The following is a 22,822-nucleotide window of genomic DNA, read 5'->3' as shown; positions in this document are numbered from 1 at the left end:
TCCCGCCAGCAGTGAAGGAGAGTTCCAATTTCTCCACATCCTCGCCAACACTGACTATTGTTTCTCTTCTGTTCTGGGCATTCGAGTGGGTGAGAAATGGCATCTTGTTACGGTTTTGACTTGTACTTACCTAATGACTAACAATGCTGAGTTTTCATGTTATTTGTTGATCGTTGTGGCTCTTCTTTGGAGAAATAGCTATTCACATCCTTCGCCCATTAAAAGAATAAGACTTTGGGGCGCCTGGGTGGCTCAGTCAGTTGAGCGTCCGGCTTCGGCTCAGGTCACGATCTCACAGTCTGTGAGTTCGAGCCCCGCATTGGGCTCTGTGCTGATAGCTCAGAGCCTGGAGCCTGCTTCGGATTCTGTGTCCCCCTCTCTCTCTGCCCCTTCCCTACTCATGCTCTGTCTCTCTCTGTCTCAGAAATAAACATTAAAAAAAAAGAAGAAGAAAAAAGAATAAGACTTTATTTTTTGGAGCAGTTTTAGTTTCACAGCCAAACTGAGTGGAAAGTACAGAGATTTCTCATATACCGCCCCCCCCCTACCCCCAGGCTCCCCTACTATCAATATCCCCCGTCACAGCGCAACATTCGGTACAGTCGGTGAACGCTGACATATCATTGTCATCCAAAGCCCATAGTTTGCATTTCGGTTCACTCTATGGGTTTGGACAAAGGTATATGACACGCATCTACCACTATAATATCATACAGAGTCTCACTGGCCTAAAAATCCTGTGTTGCGCCTATTCATTCATTGATTCCCCCCACCCCCTCCCCGCCAGCCCCTAGCAACCAATGATCTTTTTATTGTCTCCATAGTTTCGTCTTTTTCCGTTAAGCCTTGTAGCTGGAATTATACCGTATACAGCTTTTCCAGGTTGGCTTTTTTCGCTTAGTAATATCCGTTTAACTGTCCCCCGTGCCTTTTCACGGCTCGATAGCTCATCTCTTTGCAACGCTAAAGAACACTCCACTGTCCGGATGTACAAAAGTGTATTTACCCATTCACCTCCTGAAGGACTTCTTGGTTGCTCCCAAGTTTGGGGAATTATGAATAAAGCGGCTGTAAACCTCTGTGTGCAGGTTTTGGGGTGGACGAAAGTTTTCAACTCCTACCCATCACACCAAGGAGCGCGATCGCAGGATCATATGGTAAGAGCGCGATCACTTTTGTGAGCAACCGCCAAGCCGACTTCCGCAGTGGCTGTGTGATTCTGCATTCTCACCAGCGATGAGAGGGAGCTCCTTCCTGCTGCTCCACATCCTCACTGCCATGCGGTGCTGTCGCCCTGGCTTGTTTTTAAATTGGGCTATTTGTCTTTTTATTGTCGAGTTGTAAGAATCTTTTACATGTTCTAGATATAAGTGCTTTATAGAATATATGATTGGCAAATAGTTTCTCCCCCGTTTGTGGGTTGTTTTAGGGGCCTTTTTTTTTTTTCATTGAAAAAAAAATAATTCATGATAGTTACTAAATTCACGATAGTGGTTACTCCTGGAGGAGGCAGGAGCATGGAGCGGGTTAGACTGCGGCAAGGAGATATAATGATGTAGGTGCTGTGAGAGACAGAGCACCGACTCCGGGGTCAGCTCCTGGGTCTCAAACCAACCCTGTCAAGTAACTTCAGCTCTCCGTCTCAGTTTTCTCATCTGTAAAATGGGTCTAACAGTGCTTATTCCACTGGTGTGGTGTGATGCATAAACAAGTTAATGCCCCCGGAGAACTTAAGCCAGTGGCTGTCAAGAACACAGTATGCTTATATAAACTTCTTAAGGTGGGCACGGAGGTTCGGAAGTTTCCATTTTCTTATAATGCTTTAAACTTGAAGACGGTGCATGCTTTCTTTTAACGCACAGCACGCTTAAATGCACAGATTCATTTTAAAAGGTACTACAGGAACAAAAATCTGATTCTTAACCCTTTCGAATGGGAAAGCCTGGGACAGATGCCAGGGCCATGTTCCATGCTGGCTGACCTCAGCCCTGGCTCCTGCTCCTCCCCCAACACACTCACAAGGTGCCTCCCAGCTGCGCTTGGAGGTCAGGACAGGAGGGTCACATCAGGTAGCAGGTGGCCCAGACGCTACACCTCAGTTTCCTCACCTGTAGAAAAGGGGTGCTAACAGAACCTCTCTGATCCATGAGTTTAAATACGACCAGGTAGAATACCTAGCGCACGTTAACTGTTACTTTTCCCCGGGGTGGTCAGGGGTAACCTCAATGCCAGCAACGACGGGGATACCCAGGATGGATAATGCAAGGCTCCTTCCAGCCCCAAATTGCTAGGCTGTTTTTCAGAGAGATCCACAGTTTGGCATGAAAATGTTCTTGCATAAAATGGGGCTGATGATAGAACCTACCTTCCCAGGGTGTGGAGAAGCGCCCCGAAGCTAATGGCCAGGAAAACGCTTTGGCATCTACACAGCCCTTTGCAAAGGGTTGGTTTATAGGGGGGGAAAAAATGTTGTCGCAGAAAAACCGCACAGGGGCCAGGCCATCGCCACGACAGCCCAGGCGCCACGTGTGCCTCCGCCGCCCTTTGGGGCCAAGGCCAGCGCCGCGAGGCTGACCGGCGAAGCTCTGCGACGCCCGCGCGCCCCCAGGCGCAACCAAAGGAGCGAGGCGGGCAGGTGGCCGGCGCCACGCTGGGGGAGGCCGGGCAGCTGCTCGACGGCCACCCTGGCGCTCGAGCGTCCCCTGGCGGCGCCATTATGCCACGCTTAGGACCACCAATGTCTGAGCTGAAGTTTCCGCACAGGAGCATGCGCAGCCCCCAGCGGCCATCACCGAGGCCTCCCAGCCAATCAGAGAGCCCGACAGCTCTCCTCCCGCCTACCCGTGACGTTTAGGGGCATGGCGTTCAGTTTTAGCCAATGAGAAAAGATTTTCGTCCTTAGGCCGTACTCGCGGGAGGGGTTTCTTTAGCAAGATGGCGGCGAGCGGCCTCCGGCGAGCTGCCGTTGCGGCTCCCACTTCAGTGAAACCCATTTTTAGTCGGGACGTGAACGAGGCCAAGCGGAGGGTGCGCGAGTTGTACCGCGCCTGGTATCGAGAGGTGCCGAACACTGGTGAGAGGCAGTGGCGCACGCGGGGCTCCGGATGCAGTCGCCCAAGGTCGCAGCTGTCCTGGCCTCTTATTTCTCCCAGGACGAGCTGAGGTCACCGACTTGGGAACAGGCGACTCTGGGTGCTTCAGGGGAGGAGGGTCCCTCGAGCATTAGTGGACCGGATCTGGCGGCCGCGCCCGAGTCAGACCAGCCGTGCCCCGCATCCGGATCGCGCTTCTAGACGCCCTGGGCGCTTTGGCCCTTGAGTAATTCTTACCGAACCCGTGGGAGGGAAAGCAGGGACTGTCATTGACGTGCTTCATTTTGCATATGAGGCACCTAGAGGCGAAGTGACGCCCCTGAGGCCCAGAGCCAGCTCTTGTTGGATCTGGAACCCAAAGTCAACCGTAGAGTTCCTGAATATATGTTCAGGTGCCCATTAGGTTATGTAAACAAAGTGGCCGTAGGACTTGAGCGATCATCCCCCCCCCCCCCCCCAAAAACAGACAACCAGAGAAGGGACGTGATTTTCCCAAGGTCATCCAGTTAAGTCAGTGATGCCTGTTCCAGTCCAGGTGAGATGAGTGTCCTCCCGTTTCCCGTTTCCCAAGCTTGTTCCCTAGATCTGTCTGTGTGTAGTATTTCTCAGGAACTCCTCCCCCATCCCACTAATGGCCTGCTCGCTACTACCTCCCTGTCCCCTGCCTTCACTTAGATGTCGGAGAACCAATCTGTTCACCTGAAGGATTGAAATAGAAGCTCCCTGGGTACAGAGATTCTGTTTTCTCATTTTGGTATTCCCCCCTCGGTGCTGCCTGTTGTACTTAATGAAAGGAAGATTGGGGGAAATTCCACTAAACCGTCAAGGGCAGTACAAATGTCATTGAATGGGCTGTCGATATTTTATTTTGTTGATTTGATTTAGTTTAGTTTGAGGTGGACTGTGACTGCCAGTCTGAGAGGGGAGGTGTGTTTTTAAGCGAGTTGGAGCATAATAGCACCCTTCTGGGCTGCCTCTTCCCTGCCTGTGAGAAGCAATCGAATGTGGTGGTTACAGAGACTTGCCTCCAGACCTTGCCCCTTAATATAGCTGTATGACCTTGAGCAAATTATTTCACCTTGCTATGCCTCAAGTTTCCTCATCTGTAAAATGAGCATCATGATAGTACCTTCCTTATTAAATAGGAAATATGTCTAAAGTGCTTAGGGTAAGTCCTGGCACTTAGTTAGGCATGCATTGAATGTTGGCTGCTACTGTTATTATTATTATTATTATTATTATTATTATTATCACTGTTATTTATAGCAGGAGCCTCCATGCAGAATCCAGTTTTTTTTTTTCATCTTTATTTATTTATTTTCTTTTTTTTTTCTTTTTTTTTTTTTCTTTCAACGTTTATTCACTTTTGGGACAGAGAGAGACAGAGCACAAACGGGGGAGGGGCAGAGAGAGAGGGAGACACAGAATCGGAAACAGGCTCCAGGCTCTGAGCCATCAGCCCAGAGCCCGACGCGGGGCTCGAACTCCTGGACCGCGAGATCGTGACCTGGCTGAAGTCGGACGCTTAACCGACTGCGCCACCCAGACGCCCCTATTTATTTATTTTCGAGAGAGAGCAAGAGAGGGATAGAGAGGGAGAGAGAAAGAATCCCAGACAGGCTCCGGCGCTGGATCTCACAAACCATCAGATCATGACCCCAGCTAAAATCAAGAGTCGGATGCTTAACTGACTGAGCCACCCAGGTGCCCCAGAATCCAATTTTTTTGATGTATGAGAACAGTTTGTTCCCCAGTGTCCCTGACTTTTTGAGAGGTTGCCAATGACCAGAACTTAGACTCACAGGATACTAGGGAGGGAGAAACTTGAGTGCACTGCTGGTTTGGGGACTGCAAATTTAAATGCTTTCAGGGGGCAGGTGGATAATAGGTAAAGGGGAGTGACTGTAGCAAGGGTGTGCGGATGTGTGTGGGGGGGGGGGGCGGTGTATTCAATTGCAGATGTTTAAAAACAATGTTTGCCTGGCAGAATACTTCTGTGAGTGTCCAGAACCCTTTCTTGTTGCAGAGAGGAGCAGGAGGTGGGGAGCAAGACCCAGATGCAGGAAGAATGGTTTGCATAGGGTTTAAAAAAAAAAAATCCGGTGGCTGAATTGAGGATAGATCCACTTATCCACTCTCAGGAACCAGCTCTTTTTAAACCATCCCCTCCCAGGAATTCCCCACAAATACTGTTCGGGAAGATAAACCCAGAGTCAGAAAGGTCCTGACAGGAGGAGCCTAGAGAGCAAGGGAAGGGATGAGAGGGAAGGGGCTAAGGGGGTGGTACATTCTTATGGGGAGGACTGGTGGTCTGTAGCTGGTCAGTTGCTCAGGCCTGTGTCTACACCAATGTCATACTGTCCATCATTGGGATTCCAGCTGAGGAACCAAAGCAAAGAATTGGGAATAAGTAATAGCATTTATAGTAACTAACGTTTATTGAATTGCATACATAGAGCCCAGCATTATGCTAAATGCTTTACATTGCTTTCTTTTAGGGTAGGTTCTGATTGTTTCCCTGTCTTTCAGAGAAGAAAACCGAGGCATGTAAATGTATCTCACATCACACCATTAGTAAGGGGAGGAGCGTGACATAGGAGACCCTGACTGTCCAGCTGTTACACCTGGCTCCTGCTGTGGTTTTCCCTGAATCTCAGGGGACCCAGTTATGCCGCACTTGGAGAGCAGCCACGTGCCTGGGTGGTGGCTGCCTTGCATGGGAACACAGGGACAGAACTACCTGCCGAATCCCTCCACTGAAAAAATATTAACCTGAGGCTTGGTGGTTACAGAACAGGAGACTTTCTGTAGAAACCATTTAATTTCCATTTCATCGGGTATCTCTTGTACTACAGGGTCAGTACTAAATGCTTAGAGATACAAATGTGAATAAAACAACCCTGCCTTCAGGGGTCTTATGGACTAGTCAGGAAGATCGGCATATATCCAGATTATTAAAACTTAAAATAGATATATGGGGAATAAGTGCTGAAAATTTTAACAACTAACATTTGCATTAGCTTTACTGTTTACAAGATGTTGTCACTTGAGTTTTGCCATGGTCCTATAAAGGAATTAAGTCAGAGGTTATTTTTTTTTCCTATTTAAAAAAATTTTTTTAATGTTTATTTATTTTTGAAGGAGAGAGAGTGTGAATGGGGGAGGGGCAGAGAGAGGGAGACACAGAATCCGAAGCAGGCTCCAGGCTCTGAGCTGTCAGCACAGAGCCGGACACGGGGCTCGAACCCATAAACCACGAGATCATGACCTGAGCCGAAGTCAGAGGCCCAACCAACTGAGCCTCCCAGGTGCCCCATTCTTTCCTATTTTTAATTTTTTTTATTTTTTATTTTTCTTTTCAAAAAATTTTTTTTAATGTTTTTATTTATTTTTGAGACAGAGAGCATGAGCAGGGGAGGGGCAGAGAGAGGGGGAGGCACAGAATCTGAAGCCGGCTCCAGGCTCTGAGCTGTCAGCACAGAGCCTGACGCGGGGCTCGAACTCACGGAGTGTGAGATCATGACCTGAGCCGAAGTCGGACGCTCAACCGACTGAGCCACCCAGGTGCCCCTCTTTCCTATTTTTTAGATGAGGAAACAGGCTAAGGAGGCTGTACCCTAGGTAAGGTCATAGTTCACAGAGGTGTGGAGACCTTACCCAGCTTGTTTGACCCCTGAGCCCATGCTCTTTTCCAGCACACTGGGCTGCCTTCCCATCTAAGGATCTCCCAGCGCCTGTTATGAACGCTACCAAGATGAATTGGAGCAAACAGCTGAGAACCATATCACTGTCTTCCTTTCTTAACGTGTCAGAGCCTTTCTGACTCAGAAGAACCTTAACAGTAACTTTGGGAAAACACACAGAGGCTGTAGAAAAGGTACCTTCATCCAGAAGGGCCACATTGATGTCTTCCTCTTGAGCCTCTCGGGTCTTTCAAATTGCAGTTTAAATATTCAGAATTCGAAGAATAAGCCAAAGAGCAGTTGGAATTAAGTTATACCAGGGTTTCTTGACCCATTTGTGCTGGATAATTCTTTGTTGTGGGGGCGGTCCTGTGCGTTGTAGATTAACAACATCTCTGGCCTCTACCCACTGGATGCCAGTGACACTCTCTCCTTGGTTGTGACAACCAAAAGCGCCCCCAGACATTGCCAAATGTTCTGGTGGGCAAAATCATTGCTGGTTTAAGAACCACCAAGCTAGACCAAAGAACAATTCCGCAGGCTGTAGCTATTTACCTCCCGCAGGCTTTCTCACTGGTGGGGGGCATGTTCAAGGGGTTGGGATGGGAGGAGGGAGATTAGGAGAAAGCTATGGAACTTGTCTCTCTAGAGACAAGGGTTCTTAACCTCAGAGGATGGGCATTCAGGGGTCTGTGAACTGACACTGTGAGCAAAACTTGGCGTTTGTGCCTGTGAACATTTTCCTGAGGAGAAGGTTTGTCCACCTGATGCCCTGGTGTGTGGTTCAGGAGGTCATGAGGAATGGGAGCGGATGGACACCAGCTCCCCTGGTACAGAGGAACCTTGTTTTTTTTAAACTCCCAAGGTTGGACAGGGATCTAATATAAAAATGTAGGAGAGATAAGCACTGACAGCAGGGGAAGATTCCTCATATTCATTTCCTTTAAAAAGCACCAGATTGTAAATTAAAAAAAATAAGGGCTTTTGGGTGGCTCAGTCAGTTAAGCATCTGACTTTGGCTCAGGTCATGATCTCACGGTTGGTGGGCTCGAGCCCCGCGTCGGGCTCTGTGCTGACAGCTCAGAGCCTGGGGCCTGCTTCAGATTCTGTGTCTCCCTCTCTCTCTGCCCCTCCCCAGCTTGTACTCTGTCTCTCTCGCTCTCAAAAATAAATAAACATTTAAAAAGTTGAAAAAAAAATGTTAAGAAAAAGAGTCAGACTCTTGATTTCCACTCAGGTCGTGATCTCACGGTTCATGGGTTTAAGCCCAGCATCAGGCTCTGCACTGACAGTGCGGAGTCTGCTTGGGATTCTCTCTCTCTGCCCCTCCCTGCTGGTACACTCTCTCTATCTCAAGATAAATAAACTTAAAAAAAAAAATAGAAAATTAAACATTAAAAACACTAAACCTGGATTCCAGGTCCAGGCTTGCCAATAGTATGACATCAGGCAGGTACCCACAGTGCTGTAGGCCCCAATCTCCCCAACTAAGAACCAACTAAGGTTCTAAGTTCCTGGGTGCTTGTTGGTTTGCATTTGTTTTTGTGTCTCTTTGTCTTATTATCCCTGTGTTTCCTCTTTTCTAAAATTCCTACTATGATACTGACTGTGGTGGGAACCGAGATTTAGAGCATCGACCATTTCTCGTGGTGCCAGTACTCCCACCACGATTGATTTTAAGCTGCCAAAGTGAAGTCTCTGAAGGCCGATTTGGGAAGAGAGCCTCCATGAGAGCCAGCTCCATCACACCGCTGGAACCGAGTTGAACTCTTTCCAGTGGGAGTAATTTCTCTCCTCTGTTAACACCTATGAAGCTGGGATACAGCTTCTCCTATTAGATTTCCACTGTTGCTTACTCCCTGGTTGGATCAGCACGGCATGGGATTTCCCTCAGCAGAAGCCTTATTTTTCTAACACTGTCGCTAAATTAGGAGTAGAGTTAAAGACTCAAACTTTATTGTTGATTAATTCAGTCACTACATAGCCCTCAGAGCTGGCTTTGAGAATCCTGTAGACTAGAGTGGACATGTCCCAGGAATGGCCACAATGCAAGGGATCCTCACCAAATGAGCACACAGGTCTCCTCAACCACAGGCTCATTCTAGACTGTGAGCCTTGTTTATGCTGTTCACTCAGCCTAATGCACCCCCTCTTCCTAACTCCACCTACCACACAAGGCCCTGTTCGTGCCCTTGTTGTCCTCAGCAAATCCACTGAAGGCTGACTTCCAGAGGATGGGAACACAAATGACTAAAACCTAATTTTCAAAGGACATAACATGGGCCTCCTCTGAAGTCCCAGGTCCCTAAGTCTGTGCCACTATTTTAGGCACTTCGGGATTGCTGAATATGGTGATTTTTCTTTGCATTCGTGGGTGGCTACCTCTGACTATAGAGTTCAAGAGAGTAGGAGTCCCATCGTCAACTACTCCTTCCTTCCCCCGAGTAACCTAATGTGGTGGTCGTCCCTGGCTGGACTGAAGCCCCTCCTCTCTGCACAAACACTCAGCAGCCTCCCTCAACCCCAAGCTTGTGTGCTGCACAGACCTATACCCCCATCACTGTTGGTTAATTTCAACCCTGTCCTCTTTTGCCAGTTGTTCTATGTAATAATCATGCTAACGTTTTTGAGAGCTTATTCCATGCCAGGCATGTTCTAAGCATCTTGTATCGTCTCCAGGAATCCACAATGGCTCTGGGGTTATACATGCTCTTTTTTTTTTTTTTTTTTTTTTTTTTTTTTTTTTTTTAATTTTTTAAGTTTATTCACTGAGAGAGAGCACAAGCAGGGGAGAGGCAGAGAGAGGGAGGGAGAGAGAATCCCAAGCAGGCTCTACACTGTCCGTGCAAAGCCCGATGTGGGGCTTGAACCCACGAACCGTGAGATTATGACCTGGGCCAAAGGCAGATGCTTAACCGACTGAGCCACCCAGGCACCTCGCTCTTTTTTTTTTTTTTTTTTTTAATTTTTTTTTTTAACATTTATTTATTATTGAGAGACAGAGAGCACGAGCAGAGGAGGGCCAGAGAGAGGAGGAAACACCGAATCCCAAGCAGGCTCCAGGCTCTGAGCTGTCAGCACAGAGCCTCACGCGGGGCTTGAACCCACAAACCGTGAGATCGCGACCTGAGCCAAAGTCAGACAGTTAACCGACTGAGCCACCCGGGCACCCCAGGGGATTATACGTGCTCTTAATCATCCTCATTCACTCAGAAATAAATACTCTCGGGCACAGAGAAGTTAACGTACGCAGGATCATGTAGGTGACAAGTTGACAGAGCTGGGGTTTGAAGCCAGGTCGTTGATATTCAAACTACACTATGCTGCCTCGGGTCTGGTCTCCTCAAACAAACTAAACTCCTTGAGAGCAAGCGCCGTGTCTCACTCTTCTCTGCAGCCTCAAGCACCTAGTTTAGGGTCAAGCAAATACTTGGTGAATGAAACGAACGGGGAACCTGTTTGTGTCTATGAATATCCACTGACTCAATTTTTGTAAGACATGTCTTGATCATATAGTTTCTACCCTGAATCATGTTTTCTCTTTAGTGCACTTATTCCAGCTAGACATCACCGTGAAACAGGGACGGGATAAAGTCCGAGAAATGTTCATGAAGAATGCCCACGTCACGGACCCCAGGGTGGTTGATCTTCTGGTCATTAAGGTAACTGACCCCTCCCGGACTGACTTAAAAGAGCAGCCACCTCGTCCAGAGCTTCTCAGTCGTCCCGTTTGTCTCCCAAGCCTGAAAAGCAACTACTAGGTCAGCTACTTTTGCTTAGGGTTTCAAAGAAACAGATGAACTTAGAGGTTATCACCTCTAAGATTGTTCAAGAAAAAAAAAAAAACATTGGGGTTTGCATTTTTAAAAAAGATGAGGAAAACATTTAAAAATTTTAAAAAAGGAGGGGGAGGCGCGTGGGTGGCTCAGTTGGTTAAGTGTCCGACTTCCGCTCAGGTCATGATCTCACAGTTTGTGCATTGAGTCCCACGTTGGGCTCTGTGCTGACAGCTCCGAGCCTGGAGCCTGCTTTGGATTCTGTGACTCCCTGTCTCTGCCCCTCCCCCGATCTCACTCTGTCTCTCTCTCTCTCTCTCTGAAAAATAAATAAACATTAAAAAAAATTTTTTTTAAATAAAAAAAGATGAGGAAAGTTTGAAATCTTCTTGAACCTCCTTCCTGGAAGTTACTGCTTCACTGGGTTGCTGCTTACAGCTGGAAGAGGCAGGCAGGTTAGCTGAGCCCTGTGTACATAGTTCAAATCCCAGACCTGATTCTGGATCTCCAGTCAGTCACATTAGCATCAGTGCATACTTTAGCACGGACCAGTACACCGCATGGAATGTTAAGCAGAAACCAGCCAGTCAGGTTAGGCAGTCATGGGGCAGGGGCCTACTGACCTGGGAGTCTCTCCTCTCGGAATCAGTTAGCTACAGAGTTAAAGAATATTGGAGAGGCCTTAGAGATCAGCTAGTACAACCACCTCGTTTTCCAGATGCCGAAATGTGGTCTAGACCAAGGATGTTACTTGCCCAGAGTCACTCGACAAGTCCGTGCAGAGCAGAGCACAGAATCCTGGCCTGTATGGTGGTATTCTTTGCAGCCACTCTGACTGAACACCTCTCCCCTCACCTGTGCAGGGAAAGATGGAACTGGAGGAAACAATTAACGTCTGGAAGCAGCGGACACACGTTATGCGGTTCTTCCATGAAACAGAAGCGCCGAGGCCGACGGATTTCCTGTCCAAGTTCTACATTGGCCACGACCCGTGACTCAGTGGAAAGGTGCATGTTGACATTTAAATATTTTAGAACACAAATAAACTCAGTATGTGATGGTCACTTCCTAATAGAATTCCACTGGTGAGCCAGGGGGAAGTTCTCCTTCTGCAGTCTCTCTCCCTTTTTGCCTGAACAAGTGGGGTCTTAGTATACACACCACCTGTTCTTTCCCTTTCCTCAAGTGTGGTGTTTCCTATAAATCAGACTCTCTTTTCTCAGAGCCTTGCATGTCAGTAAACAGGAAGGATGAGGCCATCTGCTCAGAAACCATCATTCCGGGTGTAAGGCTGGATGACTCTGTTAATTTAGCTGTGTTTCCACAGCCTCCAGGATAGCTTGGTGTCACGGCACAGATTATCCAAAATTAGCTCTTGCCGTTCGGGAGAGATGAGAGTGTTCGGGAGAGATGAGAGTAACGCTGAGCGGCGCAGAGTTAGGGCTGACGGGCTGGGCTGCTCCTCCCTGGGCTCTGGAGAGAACGGCAGCTCAGAGGCCCAGCCCCTCCACCTGCAGCAAGCGTCCGTTCTTAAAATGACATGAGCTTCCTACCCAGTTAGGCGCTCTGCTAGGAACACAGCTGTTTAGTGCACAGACAACAGAAATAGCTCTACTGTTTGCAGATGGGACTGTGGCTCCAGGGACAGGAGAATCAGTGATGACGCAGATTAAATAACTCATCTTTGTTTGCTTTTGGTGGTTCCTTCCCTGGGCGGCTAAATGCTGGAGATGGGTTCATTATTTGAGTACACGGTCACCCTGGGCACTGCCACATTTTTTAGCACCACCAACCCCTTTACTATCTTTCCATCTAAGGAACCCAAGTTTTGAAAGATTCATTCCAAGAATGATGTTTTAAAATTTTTTTAATTTATTTTTGAGAGAGAGAGATACAGAGCGCAAGGGGGTGGGAGGAGATGGAGAGAGACACACACAGACTCTGAAGCAGGCTCCAGCCTTCAAGCGGTCAGCATAGAGCCCGATGCGGGGCTTGAATCCATGGACCGTGATGTCATGACCTGAGCTGAAGTCGGATGCTTAACCAACTGAGCCATCCAGGCACCCCTAATAATGGTATTTCTTAAGGAGTTTTAAACAAAGCTTATGATTAGCAGGTGAAAACTAGCCAGCATTCCTCAACACAAAAAAAGCTGGAGGCTTTAGTTAGCCTGTGCATCTTTACTGAAGGGAAAGTTTCTGCTGGGCTTTTGTAAATAATGAAAATAGGTCCAAGGCACCCCTAATTACTTTCGTAGCTCCAGAGGGGCCTGGGAATCTTGGGTTATAAATCAAAGACCTGTTATGTTGAGCTGCTAGAGAAAGGTCAGCAGGGACAGGAAACGGCAACTAGGGTCTTACTCATATTGAGACACTTCAGCCACCACTCAGTCATACAGAGCTGATATTTATTATGTTTATTCGTAAGTTGATTGTGCTCAGTGGATAGCACATTTTTGGGGAACCTCCCAGAGCCTGGGGATCTGGGGTATGGTCACAGACGGTGCAGGAGGCTTCGCTGGAGTCAGGAGGCTGAGGGGGTTCCCTGGGCCCTTCTGCTGATAGGGAAGTAGGAGAGGCTATGAGGATCACCATATCTGAATTCAGTTAGGGCTGTCTCCTTTCTGTACTTCCTCCATGTCCTGTAAGAAAGGAAAGTAGCAGTGAACTGGGCACGGAGCAGCGCTCTAGCCACACACCAAAAAGAGAATTCCAGGGAGGTTCTACCAAACAAGGCAGGAGCAAGGCAGTTTTATTCTTTCATACATGTACTGAACATTCACCGGAGACCAGGCACTGGGGGCCCAAAGGTATAAAAGACATGTTCCTTGGGGCACATGGCTGGCTCAGCTGGTAGAGCGTGAGACTCTCTTGACCTTAGGTCATGAGTTCAAACCCTATACTGAGTGTAGAACTTACTTTAAAACAAAACAAAACCCCCTGTCCCCTGCCAGGAGGAAGCTCATCGTCTAGTAGAATTTGGAGGTGTGTGTGTGCTTAAGTGTCTAATAGTGTCACAAGAGGGACTGGGCAGAGGGCACAGCCTCACTTTCAGATGGAGGAATGAGGGAAGACTTCATCAAAGATCACGAAGAACTGTGAAAGTAAGTGTAGTGAGAAATAGCCTTCCAATGGCAGGAAGAGTGAGCCACTGCTCGGGGGTGGGTAAGCCTGTCGGTAATTCAAGAAACAGTGAATAGTGGGGATAGGTGTGTGGTTGGGAATATGGAAGATGCGGCTGGAATAAGAGGTGTGACCAGATCATGTGACCAGATCATGGCAAGCCTTGAATCCCAGACTACGGAGCCAGAACTGTCTTTATCTACAACAGAGAGGCAACCAAGCAGCCCACGTTAGAGCACCAGAAGCCAAGACGCGAAAGGTGAAAAGGACAGGCACCGGGGGAAAGGTTTGTGAACAGCCAGGTTGCGGTGCCTGTACAGCCTGTACAGGTACGGAGTTTGGTAACTTTGTGAACCATGGTGAGGATGTGCAGTTTCTAAATTTCAATGTGGAGAATGAAGCTGTTCGGGGTGGGTGTCTAAAGCATATTAAACCGTTAAGAAAACTTACGGGTTGAGAGAACGAGGGTACATAAAGGGCAAATAAAAAGGCTGGTTGGGATCAACTTAGTCGGAAAAGATCCCAGTGAAGTTCTGAGTCAGTAAGATAGTTGTCCTCATCCAATGTAGAGAAAAGGCAAAATAAAAACATCAGCCAAGTGAGTCACTTTATTAAGGGTCTGCACTTCTGCTTCAAGTGAGGGAAACTACTACAGGGCCAAACTGCATCACAGTTTAGATGCCCCACCCCACTTCCTGTTCCCAGTCCATGTAGGGGAAAAGAAGTCTTACCGGTTAGTCATCGTCGTCGTCATCCTCTGGGACAAAAATGTCATGCTCCTCAAGCAGAGCAGCAAAGTTCTTGCTAATGAGCGTCCCGACATAGAGAAAGGGGATCACAATGGAGAACACACGGAGAAGGCCGAAGGACATCTGCAGAGGGTCAGAGTGGTGGCTGTGAGTTCCAGAGCCCACTCTGGTGGGACCACAGAAGGCCCGGCCCTCAGGGGCACTCCTGTGGACCCCAGACCTGTGATAAGCAACTACTTGATTTTAAAGTCCTCGGAAAAAGAGCAAGAAAGATAATTCGAAGAACTGATAAGATGATGGTCATCAAAGTGGATACTGGGAAGAAAAGCATAAGGCATTCTAGACATCTAAAAATTAGGGCACAACCTGGTAATTACTTGCAGATACTAACAGGTGAGAAAGTACTAAGAGCTGGACTGTGGAAACAGAGCTCGCCTCTACTTGAAGACACCAAATACGTGAAAATGGATTACAAAACAATGAACATGTACAGTGAAAGGATACAGTCCTTTAGCTGATTCCCCAGGGCCTGAGAAGTTTAATTGCACCACATTAAATGTTCAAAACAAGCATGTTTTGAAAAGTGAGCATGTCTTCACGCTAAAAGACTGGCTGTTTTAGATGGACTAAGGGAGTTTCAGTATAATCTCAACATATCCTCTCATATTTTCCTATAGAGTTTCCAAAAAAAATTTTTTTTCAGCTGTGCCTTTTTATAAGGCAGCTCTTCCCCAGCATGGACGCTGCTGCTTGCCATGAAATAATCCTGAGCTCACTGGCCGGATTAGCTTTAAGAGAATTTGTTTTTGTTTTGTTAACTCCCACGCAGCACCGGAGTAAAAAAGCAAACTTGTTTGGCTTAAAGGGCTGTTTCCATTTTACTTAGAAAAATCCAAGGGTACTCAGGGCACGTGAGAGCATTCAGTGGTGGAAAAAATAGGACCTGGTGGAGGTGGGCGGGGGAGGAGGGTCGACCAGCAAGAAACCTGGATTCCAGGACCTGACGGGCTGCTCGCTTTGGAGCCTCACTGGCTTCACTGCTTTGGCCCCATTCTCCATTTATAAAAACTGACTGTAATACCTCCCTGCACACCTCTCAGAGTTGCAACTTACATGAATTAAACACTAGGTCAAAACTCCTACGAAGAAAAGGTCTGTCCCACGTACAATTTATTTACAAAGTCCTTTCACAACTCGTTATTTCATCCCATCAACTCTGAGGCTGACAAGAACAGAGTGGTTACGTGATTTGTCTATACTGGGTGCATATAGCCGAGTCTTGTGGCCCTGGAGAACTCGCGCACCGCGCTCCTCACGATAAACTAGTGCAAAGTGCAGTCCTCAGCTCTCGCTCCCCCACCCCTCCATCCTCTGTCTCCTTGCGCCCAACTCAATCAACACCGGGATCTGACCCGACCATCTCCTCCCACCTGTCAAAATTCGCAGGGCATCATTGCTAAACTTTGTCCTTGATCCGTCTTCCGGTCTAAGGCGGTTGTATGATTGGCCTTTGCACCTATCAGTCGGCGTCGACCCGCACATATTCCCCATAATGATTGGCCTCGACCCCTTCGCCCCGCCTCCAGGCAGACACTCACTTTCACCGGTTTGGGCAAAATGGCGCCGCTGCGAGTAACGATGACTGACCTCGACGGTACCAGGCTCCGACCTGAGCCACCCCCTCCGGCGGAGACATCGCCACCTTTCCTCAAGCTCGGCCCGCTCCGTAAAGCCCCGGATCGGACGGATGCCAATGCCAGCCAGCGAGCCGCTGCGGACGCCATCTCCCAGCTCCGCCCCTAGCTCGGCACCCGGGCCCCACCGCCCAGCCCCTGTGACGTCCTCAGGGAGAGCACGGCCGCAAGCCTCGCGAGACCCTTGAGATCAGACGAGAGGCCCAGCTCTCACACTTGCGCAGTGCGCCTAGTTCCTCTATGCGGTAGAAAAGAGGCGTTTGTTACCGGCCGGACGTGGTGACGTCACGAGGAGGATGCCGATGCCCCAACAGCCGGCTGATTCTGGGCATGCCGGGCGGGGTCTTCTGGCTGGCGGTCCTCGTGGACCCCTCGAATTGTTCACCCACCCAGAACAGCCAGGGTTTGGCAGAGTGGGTGATTGTTGAGAAGAGAAATCACTTTAATTGAGCTTGAAACAATTGTATTTCTCTTTTTAATATTTAAAAAATATAAATGTATTAGTTGTACTACTTGGGTGATTTGGGAATTTTATTTCTTGCCAAGGTATACGTTCTCTATAGGCAAATGTAAACCATAACTGAAGGGGAGAAATGGGGCTTTTGCACAAATTGGTCAAGTGGTTGTTAAAATAAACTTTGAGGAACCAAAATGAGTAATAAAAGCCTAATGTTTTAATCATATAAAAATACTGTAACCATAAGAAAGATAAAAGCCTACAGTGTCTGTGTAGAAAACAAGGCGCAGTGGGCTGTGGGACTCCTGTACAGGGTTCGGAAGGTAGCCCCTCTTCTTAGGACACAAGCCTGGCAGGAACCGGTTCTGGACTCTGGGTGGCCTTGGGCGTGCTGGACTTAAGAGGCTGTCGGTCACAGCCTCTGGACCTCGTTGGCCCTGGTCAGGCTGCCCAAGGCCCTAATAAGGGATTGAGAGTCTAAGAAGGGGCAGACTGTGTGTATGGAGAGGGGGGGGATGTCTTGACCAGGTTCTGCATCTTCCATCCACCCACTGCTGCCACACCTCTAGGGCTCAGGCTAGTCTGGCTGCTGGCTCTCTAGACGCAGCCACTTTGCCTCCCAAAACAATCGATAAAACACTTGGCGCCATGCTGCTGAGAGTAGCAGTGAGAGGGTCTTGGCAGATACGCGCTGGCTGACAAGCAGGATGGTGAATGAGTTCCTAGGAGGGGTTCAGGGTTGGGAACAGCTCTCTGGGAGCAGTTAGAAGAATTTATCCTGGTGTTCAAACTCCCAGAATGCCCTCGACTGAAAACCAAAATAACAACCTGGCTTCCCCAGGGAGCCACACTGCCTCCTCGCTTCTTTGGCTTCCCACTTGGCAGCTCCAGGAGCTGGCTGCTAAGGACAGAATACAGGAAGGATTTCTGCTGACATAAAAAGCTCCCAGCCCCTCTTGGGACAATGACCAGCACCATCTATAGACAAGGCAGCCAGGGAGAGAAGATGGGGGCCCCAACACTTGCTGAGAAGAATCAATCCCTCTTCGTTGGCTGAAGGCCCTGCCCCTCCAAAGGGCCCCACCCAAACTGCAGTTCCTATGCCCAATCTTCCCACCGCTCAGGAAGAGCTGGGCCCCAGAAACCCCCAGGACAATAAATCCACTTTCTCTGACAGTGTCAGTCCCTCGAGCCAACATTTCAGCCAGCTTCTGGCATTTAAATGTACACACGACTCCCTGTGTTAGAAGTTGTGGTTGTAGAGTCTGTTGTTAGAAGTTGTGGTTGTAGAGTCTGTTGTGTAGGTAAACAGGCAGGGCAGCCTGAGGCCATGCAACAGTCCCCACTTCCTCCATTTCATTAATATTCCCTGAGAGCGGAGCAGTCCAGCACAGAGTCAGGAGACTTGGGTCTGGCCCTGTGGTTGCTGAGCAAGCATCCCCTCCTCTCTGGGCCTCAGGAAACAAAGGGGTTGCAACTTAACGATTCCTTGGTCCCCCTCCAGCCACAAAGGTGGATCTGGAGCCTGGAGGAGGCCTAAAAAGCAGGAAGGAGAGAACGCTCTCAAAAAAAGCAACTTTAAAACAAATACACATTAAATTCCTGGAGAAGCACTGGCTCTGGTGTCCTGACCAGCAGGACAAGGGCAGAACCCAAAGAGCCGAGGCTCAGTGCCCATCCTGTTTCTCACGTTCTGGCCGGCTCCCCCGGGCCCTCTGCATCCACCTCTGCCTCAGCTCCGAGATCTCCTGGCCATACCAATTGTGCAAGGCAGAGAAGTAGAAGGTCTCAGGGAACAGGGGGCTCTGCCTCCTGCCCAGGAAGAGGCCGGCAGGGCCCTGCAACTCGGCCAAGCCCTGCCCTGCTGGCCTGCTGCCCCTCTCTTCACCCAAGTCCACAGGGCTGCAATCCTTGGAGAGGGAGTGGCCGTTTTCCAGGCCCGGAGGCCGATGGTCAGGAGCCTGGGGCTTATAGCGGCTGGTGATGGCCTTCCAGGATGAGTGGCGATGCAAAGCCAGACTGTGGCGGGCATCTCGCAACTGGCTCTCCAGCTCGCGCACCACCAGGCGCATGTAGCCAAAGCTCGCCCTGGACAGTGCCTTCACCCAGGCCTCCTGGGCCGCGGGCCCATCTGCCGCAAGCAGGTGTGGGCGCACACCAGGGGCGTCGAAACGGATGGCGAAGGCAAACTCCTCAGACATTGGAGCCTCGGCCAGCTCCACCGTACAGCCCTCCAGCACCACCAGGCTCAGCGGGGCCCTGCTCTCTCGGCTCTCAAAGGAGAACAGCAGGTTGCCTTTGAGAACAAACCAGCACCTTCGGCCAGTGCCACTGGGAGTGGGGGGAGTCCCTGCCCCGCCCCAAGTGCGCAGAAAGCCCGTATGGTCTGCTGGGGAGTCGCTCAGTGCATAGTGGGCTACACTCCTCTCGTTCAGCTTCATGGCTCCCATAAGAACTGTGAGGGGAAAACATTTTTTAAAAATTAAAAAAGGGGGGGGCACCTGGGTGACTCAGTTGGTTAAGCATGAGTTTGAGCCCCGCATCAGGCTCTGTGCCAACAGCTCAGAGCCTAGAGCCTGCTTCAGATTCTGTCTCCCTTGCTCTCTGCCCTTCCTCACTCGCACTCTGTCTCTGTCTCTCTCTCTCAAAAATAAAATAAAAACATTAAGAAAAAAAAAAAAGTGGCGGCGGGAGAGGGCCAGAGAGGGAGGCAGCCTCTGTGCTCCTGTGGGGAAAAGAACGCTGGCTCTGGAGACCTGGGCCCCAGCTCTGTGGCCTCTACTCGCTTGCTGTGTGCCCTGAGGCTCTCACTGTGTTCATCTGTGAAATGGGCTAGCCTCCCCTGACTCTTCTCTCAAAGGGTTGTTGTGAGGGCCATGGAAAAAACTGGACACCAGAGGGCTCAGAGAAAATGATAACGTGTACCAGACCAGGAGGTATGGAGGGCTTTGACACAGCTTTTTAAAATCCAAAGAAAAAGGTATCAGCTGAGCTGAAATGGATCCTGAGCCCACGGAACCCATAGAAATCATTATGCCTAAACCATCCCCTGATCCAGGGGCCCCTTAGCTCCAACCCTGAGGCCAAACCTCCAGGGTTTCTGTGACCCTCCTGGGCCCCTGCGGCCTCTCATTTGTTGATGGCGCAATTACCCTTTAGTAAGAATCCGCAGCCTTCAAGGCCAGATGAGGGCAGGGTGAGGCAGGCCTGCCCCATTCCTCCATCAGCGGGGGCTTAGATATGGATCTGTGCAGTAAACGAGTGTGGTACAAACACAAGGCGTGGCTGGGTAGGACCATCCTCAGCCATTGACTGTCGGTGCCTCACGGATCATAAGTGACACCTAGTTCAACTGTCCTCCTGACTCATGAAAAACTGAGGCCCAGAGCAGTGAAGATGAACTGCCCAAGGCTGCATGACCAGCCAGAAGCAGAACTTGGGTCTCCCGATTCCCTCATATCTTCTAGGGGCAAGCCTTGGCAGTGACTCACTTACCAGCAGAGCTCACAGCAAGAGGGCAGGGGCCTGGCTTGTCTGGCCACACGGCTCAGCCCTTCGACTATGTGGTTCCTAGGGCACCTGCAAAACAATTGTCAAACCCAGTGACCCCCCCCTCCTAGGGGATGAGAACTCCTGCTCAGTCTTAGGAGCCCAGTAAAAACCACCACCTCTTCCAGGAGGCCTACCCTGATCATCTCCCTACCCACCCACTCACCCAGGCCAGGCCCTTAAATGAGGAGCAATTGAATATCACTTCTCAGAACTCAGTACTCTACTCCCTAAGGCTAGGTCAGAGTTAAGTGTCCTCAGCTTCCTGCTTTTCCCTTCTAGCACATGTCGCAGGTTGGCTTTAAGTCACCTAATCTGAGAGGTCTGTCCTAATGGCTGTATCTAAAGTGGTCCTGATCACCAAGGTGACCTGATCTAAGGTGACCCAACCAGCAGCCCCCTCACTTCTGTTTGCATTTCCTTCATGCCACAATGATCTATCTCATTTGTGTTTACAGCATTATCCCCAACCCCAGAATGGGCAGGACTGACTCACCTTGGCTGCCCGCCCCCCTCCACCCCCCCCTCCCCGTTTGACTTCCAATATCCAGGAAGAAAGTATTCAAATAAGTGAGAGAACGCCAACGGACAAAGCAGCCCCTCCCTCCTGGAGCCTAAATTCAAGCGGGGAGACACAGTGTAAACAGACAAAAGTAAATAATAAATGAATGTAAAAATGAATTACGGAAGAAATAAAGTAAGGATCAGTCATGATAAGGCCTAAGCGGGGGCCCACGAGGGTGGGGTGGTCGCAGGAGGAGGGGGAGCTCACTGAGGTCTGCCCCGGCCGCGCCTTGCGTCCGCCCGGCACCGGGGCGCGGAGAGGGGCTCCGGAGCGGGAGGAGCAGGGCTCCCGCCCCCGCCGCGAGCCTGGGGAGGGGTGCGAGGCCCCGACCGCGGAGCCGGCGGGGAGTCGGTGCGCCGCGTCTCGCCGGTCTTTTTGCTAGAGGAGCTGGACGGGCTGGGGCGCTGGACCCACCGGCCTGGGGCCACCGGGTGGACCCCTGACCCGCCACCGCCCTAAAACAGCGGTCGCCTCGCCGGGAACCTCAGTCTCCGGGTCCGCGCAGTGGGGCTGCCCCGCCACGTCCCCGCTGGCCACGCCCTCCCGGGGGCCGCCTCCTCCAGAGCCCGCGGGGCCCGCGCTCACCTCCGCGCCGACGGGCGCGCCGAAGCTCGGGAGGGCGGTCCGCGCGGTGGGCTGCGCCCGCGGCCTGGGGCGATCCGGGCTCCGGCCCCCGCGCCTCCGCCCGGGCGGGAACGTGGCCGCGGACGCCGGGAGACCCCTTCCGGGCGGCTCGAGTTACCACCCCCCCCTCCCCTCCCACAGCTCACCCGGGGATCTGCGAAGCGGCTTCTGGATCCACGCGGGAGGGAAACTGAGGCCGGAGAGGCCGAGACTTGCCAGAACCACGGAGCTGGTCAGCGGCGGGCGACCTCGAACCCAGGGCCCCGCCGCAGGCCGTCCGCGGGCCTCGGACCCAGCCCACCGCCAGAACTCGGAGTCCTTCTCTTCCCCTCTCCAGCCCCCTCTCCCCGCCCGGCCCACTTTTCCCACTGAGCCAAGCCTGGGACGGCTTGGGCCCGGCGCCTCCTTTGGGCGGGCTCCTATCCAGTCTGCGAGGCCCCGCCGAGCTTCCTGGCAACCCCACCCGGCTCCAGAAGCGCCCACATTTCTGTTTCTGGGGATTATCGATTTCTGCTTCCGCCACTCCCACCGGCCTGCAACCCACCCGCGGTCCCCAGGGCTCTGCCTGGAATTGGTCCAAGGGTAGGCTTGTGGTGAGGGTTCCCCGAAAGCACAACCAAACGCAGGAGGCTGGGGGTTCCTGACGGCCCTGGAAGCCAGGGAGGTCGGAATATCTGCCCATGAATTTGGTGGTTCCCAGCTCAGAGCTCTAGCCTTTGCAGTTCCTGCAGCCTAGAATGTTCCTTCTTACCTCTATCCCTCAGTTCTAACTTCTCAGGGCTCCTTCACACCAACTAGGTCTCTGCTTAAATGTCCTCTCCCTGACTATGCGATGTCAAGTAGCTCATCCTCAAGTCTATCACATCCCTGGGGTGTATTTTCATGATAGCACTAGCCACTACAGAACATTCCCTATACTCATGCTTTTATTTCCTGTTTATTATCTGTCTCTCCCACTAACTTTTATTCAGTTAATAACAGAAACCATAACAAATGTGTTAGAAGGTAATAAGTGGTATGGAAAATATAGGAAGTCACACTGAGCTTGGGAATTGCTGGAGCAGCGAGGTTGCAATTTCAAATAGGATGGTCAGGGTAGGCCTCACTGAGAAGGTGGCATTTGAGAAATACTGGTAGGAAATAAGGGAGCCAGTCATGCCAAAATCTGGAGGAAGATGATTCCAGGCAGAGGGAACAGTTAGTGCAAAGGCCCTGAGACCAGTTGTGTTTGAGGAACTGCAAGAGTGTGGCAGAGAGGCAGGGAGGAGGGGGACAGCAGCAGGAGATGTGGTCGGAATGCGTGGGGTTGGGCTTTGTAAATCTATGAGTCTCCAGACTGAGATGAACAGCTGTCACAGGGTCTTGAGCAAGGAGTGACCTGAGGTATGTTGTAAAGGAGTACTCCAGGGGGGCCTTGGTGGCTCAGGCAGTTAAGCATCTAACTTGATTTTGGCTCAGGTCCCTGAATCAGGCTCTGTGCTGACAGCGTGGAGCCTGCTTGGGATTCTCTC

The 22,822-nt window shown here is 50.5% G+C and overlaps 3 protein-coding genes across 5 annotated transcripts; 1 reads left to right on the top strand and 2 right to left on the bottom strand.

The window, feature by feature from the left end:
* The first annotated feature begins 2,903 nt into the window (after positions 1-2,903).
* NDUFA6 (NADH:ubiquinone oxidoreductase subunit A6) lies at positions 2,904-11,615 on the top strand. Its single transcript, XM_047867199.1, has 3 exons — positions 2,904-3,073; positions 10,322-10,437; positions 11,415-11,615. The coding sequence occupies exons 1-3, from the start codon at positions 2,935-2,937 to the stop codon at positions 11,544-11,546; spliced, it is 387 nt and encodes a 128-aa protein (XP_047723155.1). The 5' UTR covers positions 2,904-2,934; the 3' UTR covers positions 11,547-11,615.
* A 1,329-nt stretch (positions 11,616-12,944) lies between these two features.
* Positions 12,945-16,282, bottom strand: SMDT1 (single-pass membrane protein with aspartate rich tail 1). The gene is made up of 3 exons (XM_047867200.1): positions 16,021-16,282; positions 14,405-14,545; positions 12,945-13,192 (listed from the first exon to the last, which is right to left on the bottom strand). The coding sequence occupies exons 1-2, from the start codon at positions 16,204-16,206 to the stop codon at positions 14,408-14,410; spliced, it is 324 nt and encodes a 107-aa protein (XP_047723156.1). The 5' UTR covers positions 16,207-16,282; the 3' UTR covers positions 12,945-13,192; positions 14,405-14,407.
* A 486-nt stretch (positions 16,283-16,768) lies between these two features.
* Positions 16,769-21,642, bottom strand: PHETA2 (PH domain containing endocytic trafficking adaptor 2). Of its 3 annotated transcripts, none has more exons than XM_047867196.1 (3): positions 21,458-21,642; positions 20,069-20,152; positions 16,769-19,028 (listed from the first exon to the last, which is right to left on the bottom strand). In XM_047867196.1, the coding sequence occupies exon 3, from the start codon at positions 19,021-19,023 to the stop codon at positions 18,241-18,243; it is 783 nt and encodes a 260-aa protein (XP_047723152.1). In that variant the 5' UTR covers positions 19,024-19,028; positions 20,069-20,152; positions 21,458-21,642; the 3' UTR covers positions 16,769-18,240. The 3 variants fall into 3 exon arrangements, with proteins under 3 accessions (XP_047723152.1, XP_047723154.1, XP_047723153.1); XM_047867198.1 differs by lacking the exon at positions 21,458-21,642 and adding an exon at positions 21,273-21,408; XM_047867197.1 differs by lacking the exon at positions 21,458-21,642 and adding an exon at positions 20,895-21,202.
* Positions 21,643-22,822: the final 1,180 nt, after the last annotated feature.

The sequence above is a fragment of the Prionailurus viverrinus genome, chromosome B4, assembly GCF_022837055.1.
Source record: "Prionailurus viverrinus isolate Anna chromosome B4, UM_Priviv_1.0, whole genome shotgun sequence".
In the NCBI taxonomy this organism is placed as follows: Eukaryota; Metazoa; Chordata; class Mammalia; order Carnivora; family Felidae; genus Prionailurus; species Prionailurus viverrinus.
Note: the sequence above shows the minus strand (reverse complement) of the source record. Positions and strands in the feature narration are given on the sequence as shown.

Coding starts and splice junctions, on each gene's coding strand:
- NDUFA6 (XM_047867199.1), top strand. CDS start 2,935: ATGGCGGCGAGCGGCCTCCGGCGAGCTGCCGTTGCGGCTCCCACTTCA. Junction 3,074..10,321: donor TCGAGAGGTGCCGAACACTG/GTGAGAGGCAGT, acceptor TTTTCTCTTTAG/TGCACTTATTCCAGCTAGAC. Junction 10,438..11,414: donor TTGATCTTCTGGTCATTAAG/GTAACTGACCCC, acceptor TCACCTGTGCAG/GGAAAGATGGAACTGGAGGA.
- SMDT1 (XM_047867200.1), bottom strand. CDS start 16,206: ATGGCGTCCGCAGCGGCTCGCTGGCTGGCATTGGCATCCGTCCGATCC. Junction 14,546..16,020: donor TTTTGCCCAAACCGGTGAAA/GTGAGTGTCTGC, acceptor GACCCTCTGCAG/ATGTCCTTCGGCCTTCTCCG.
- PHETA2 (XM_047867196.1), bottom strand. CDS start 19,023: ATGGGAGCCATGAAGCTGAACGAGAGGAGTGTAGCCCACTATGCACTG.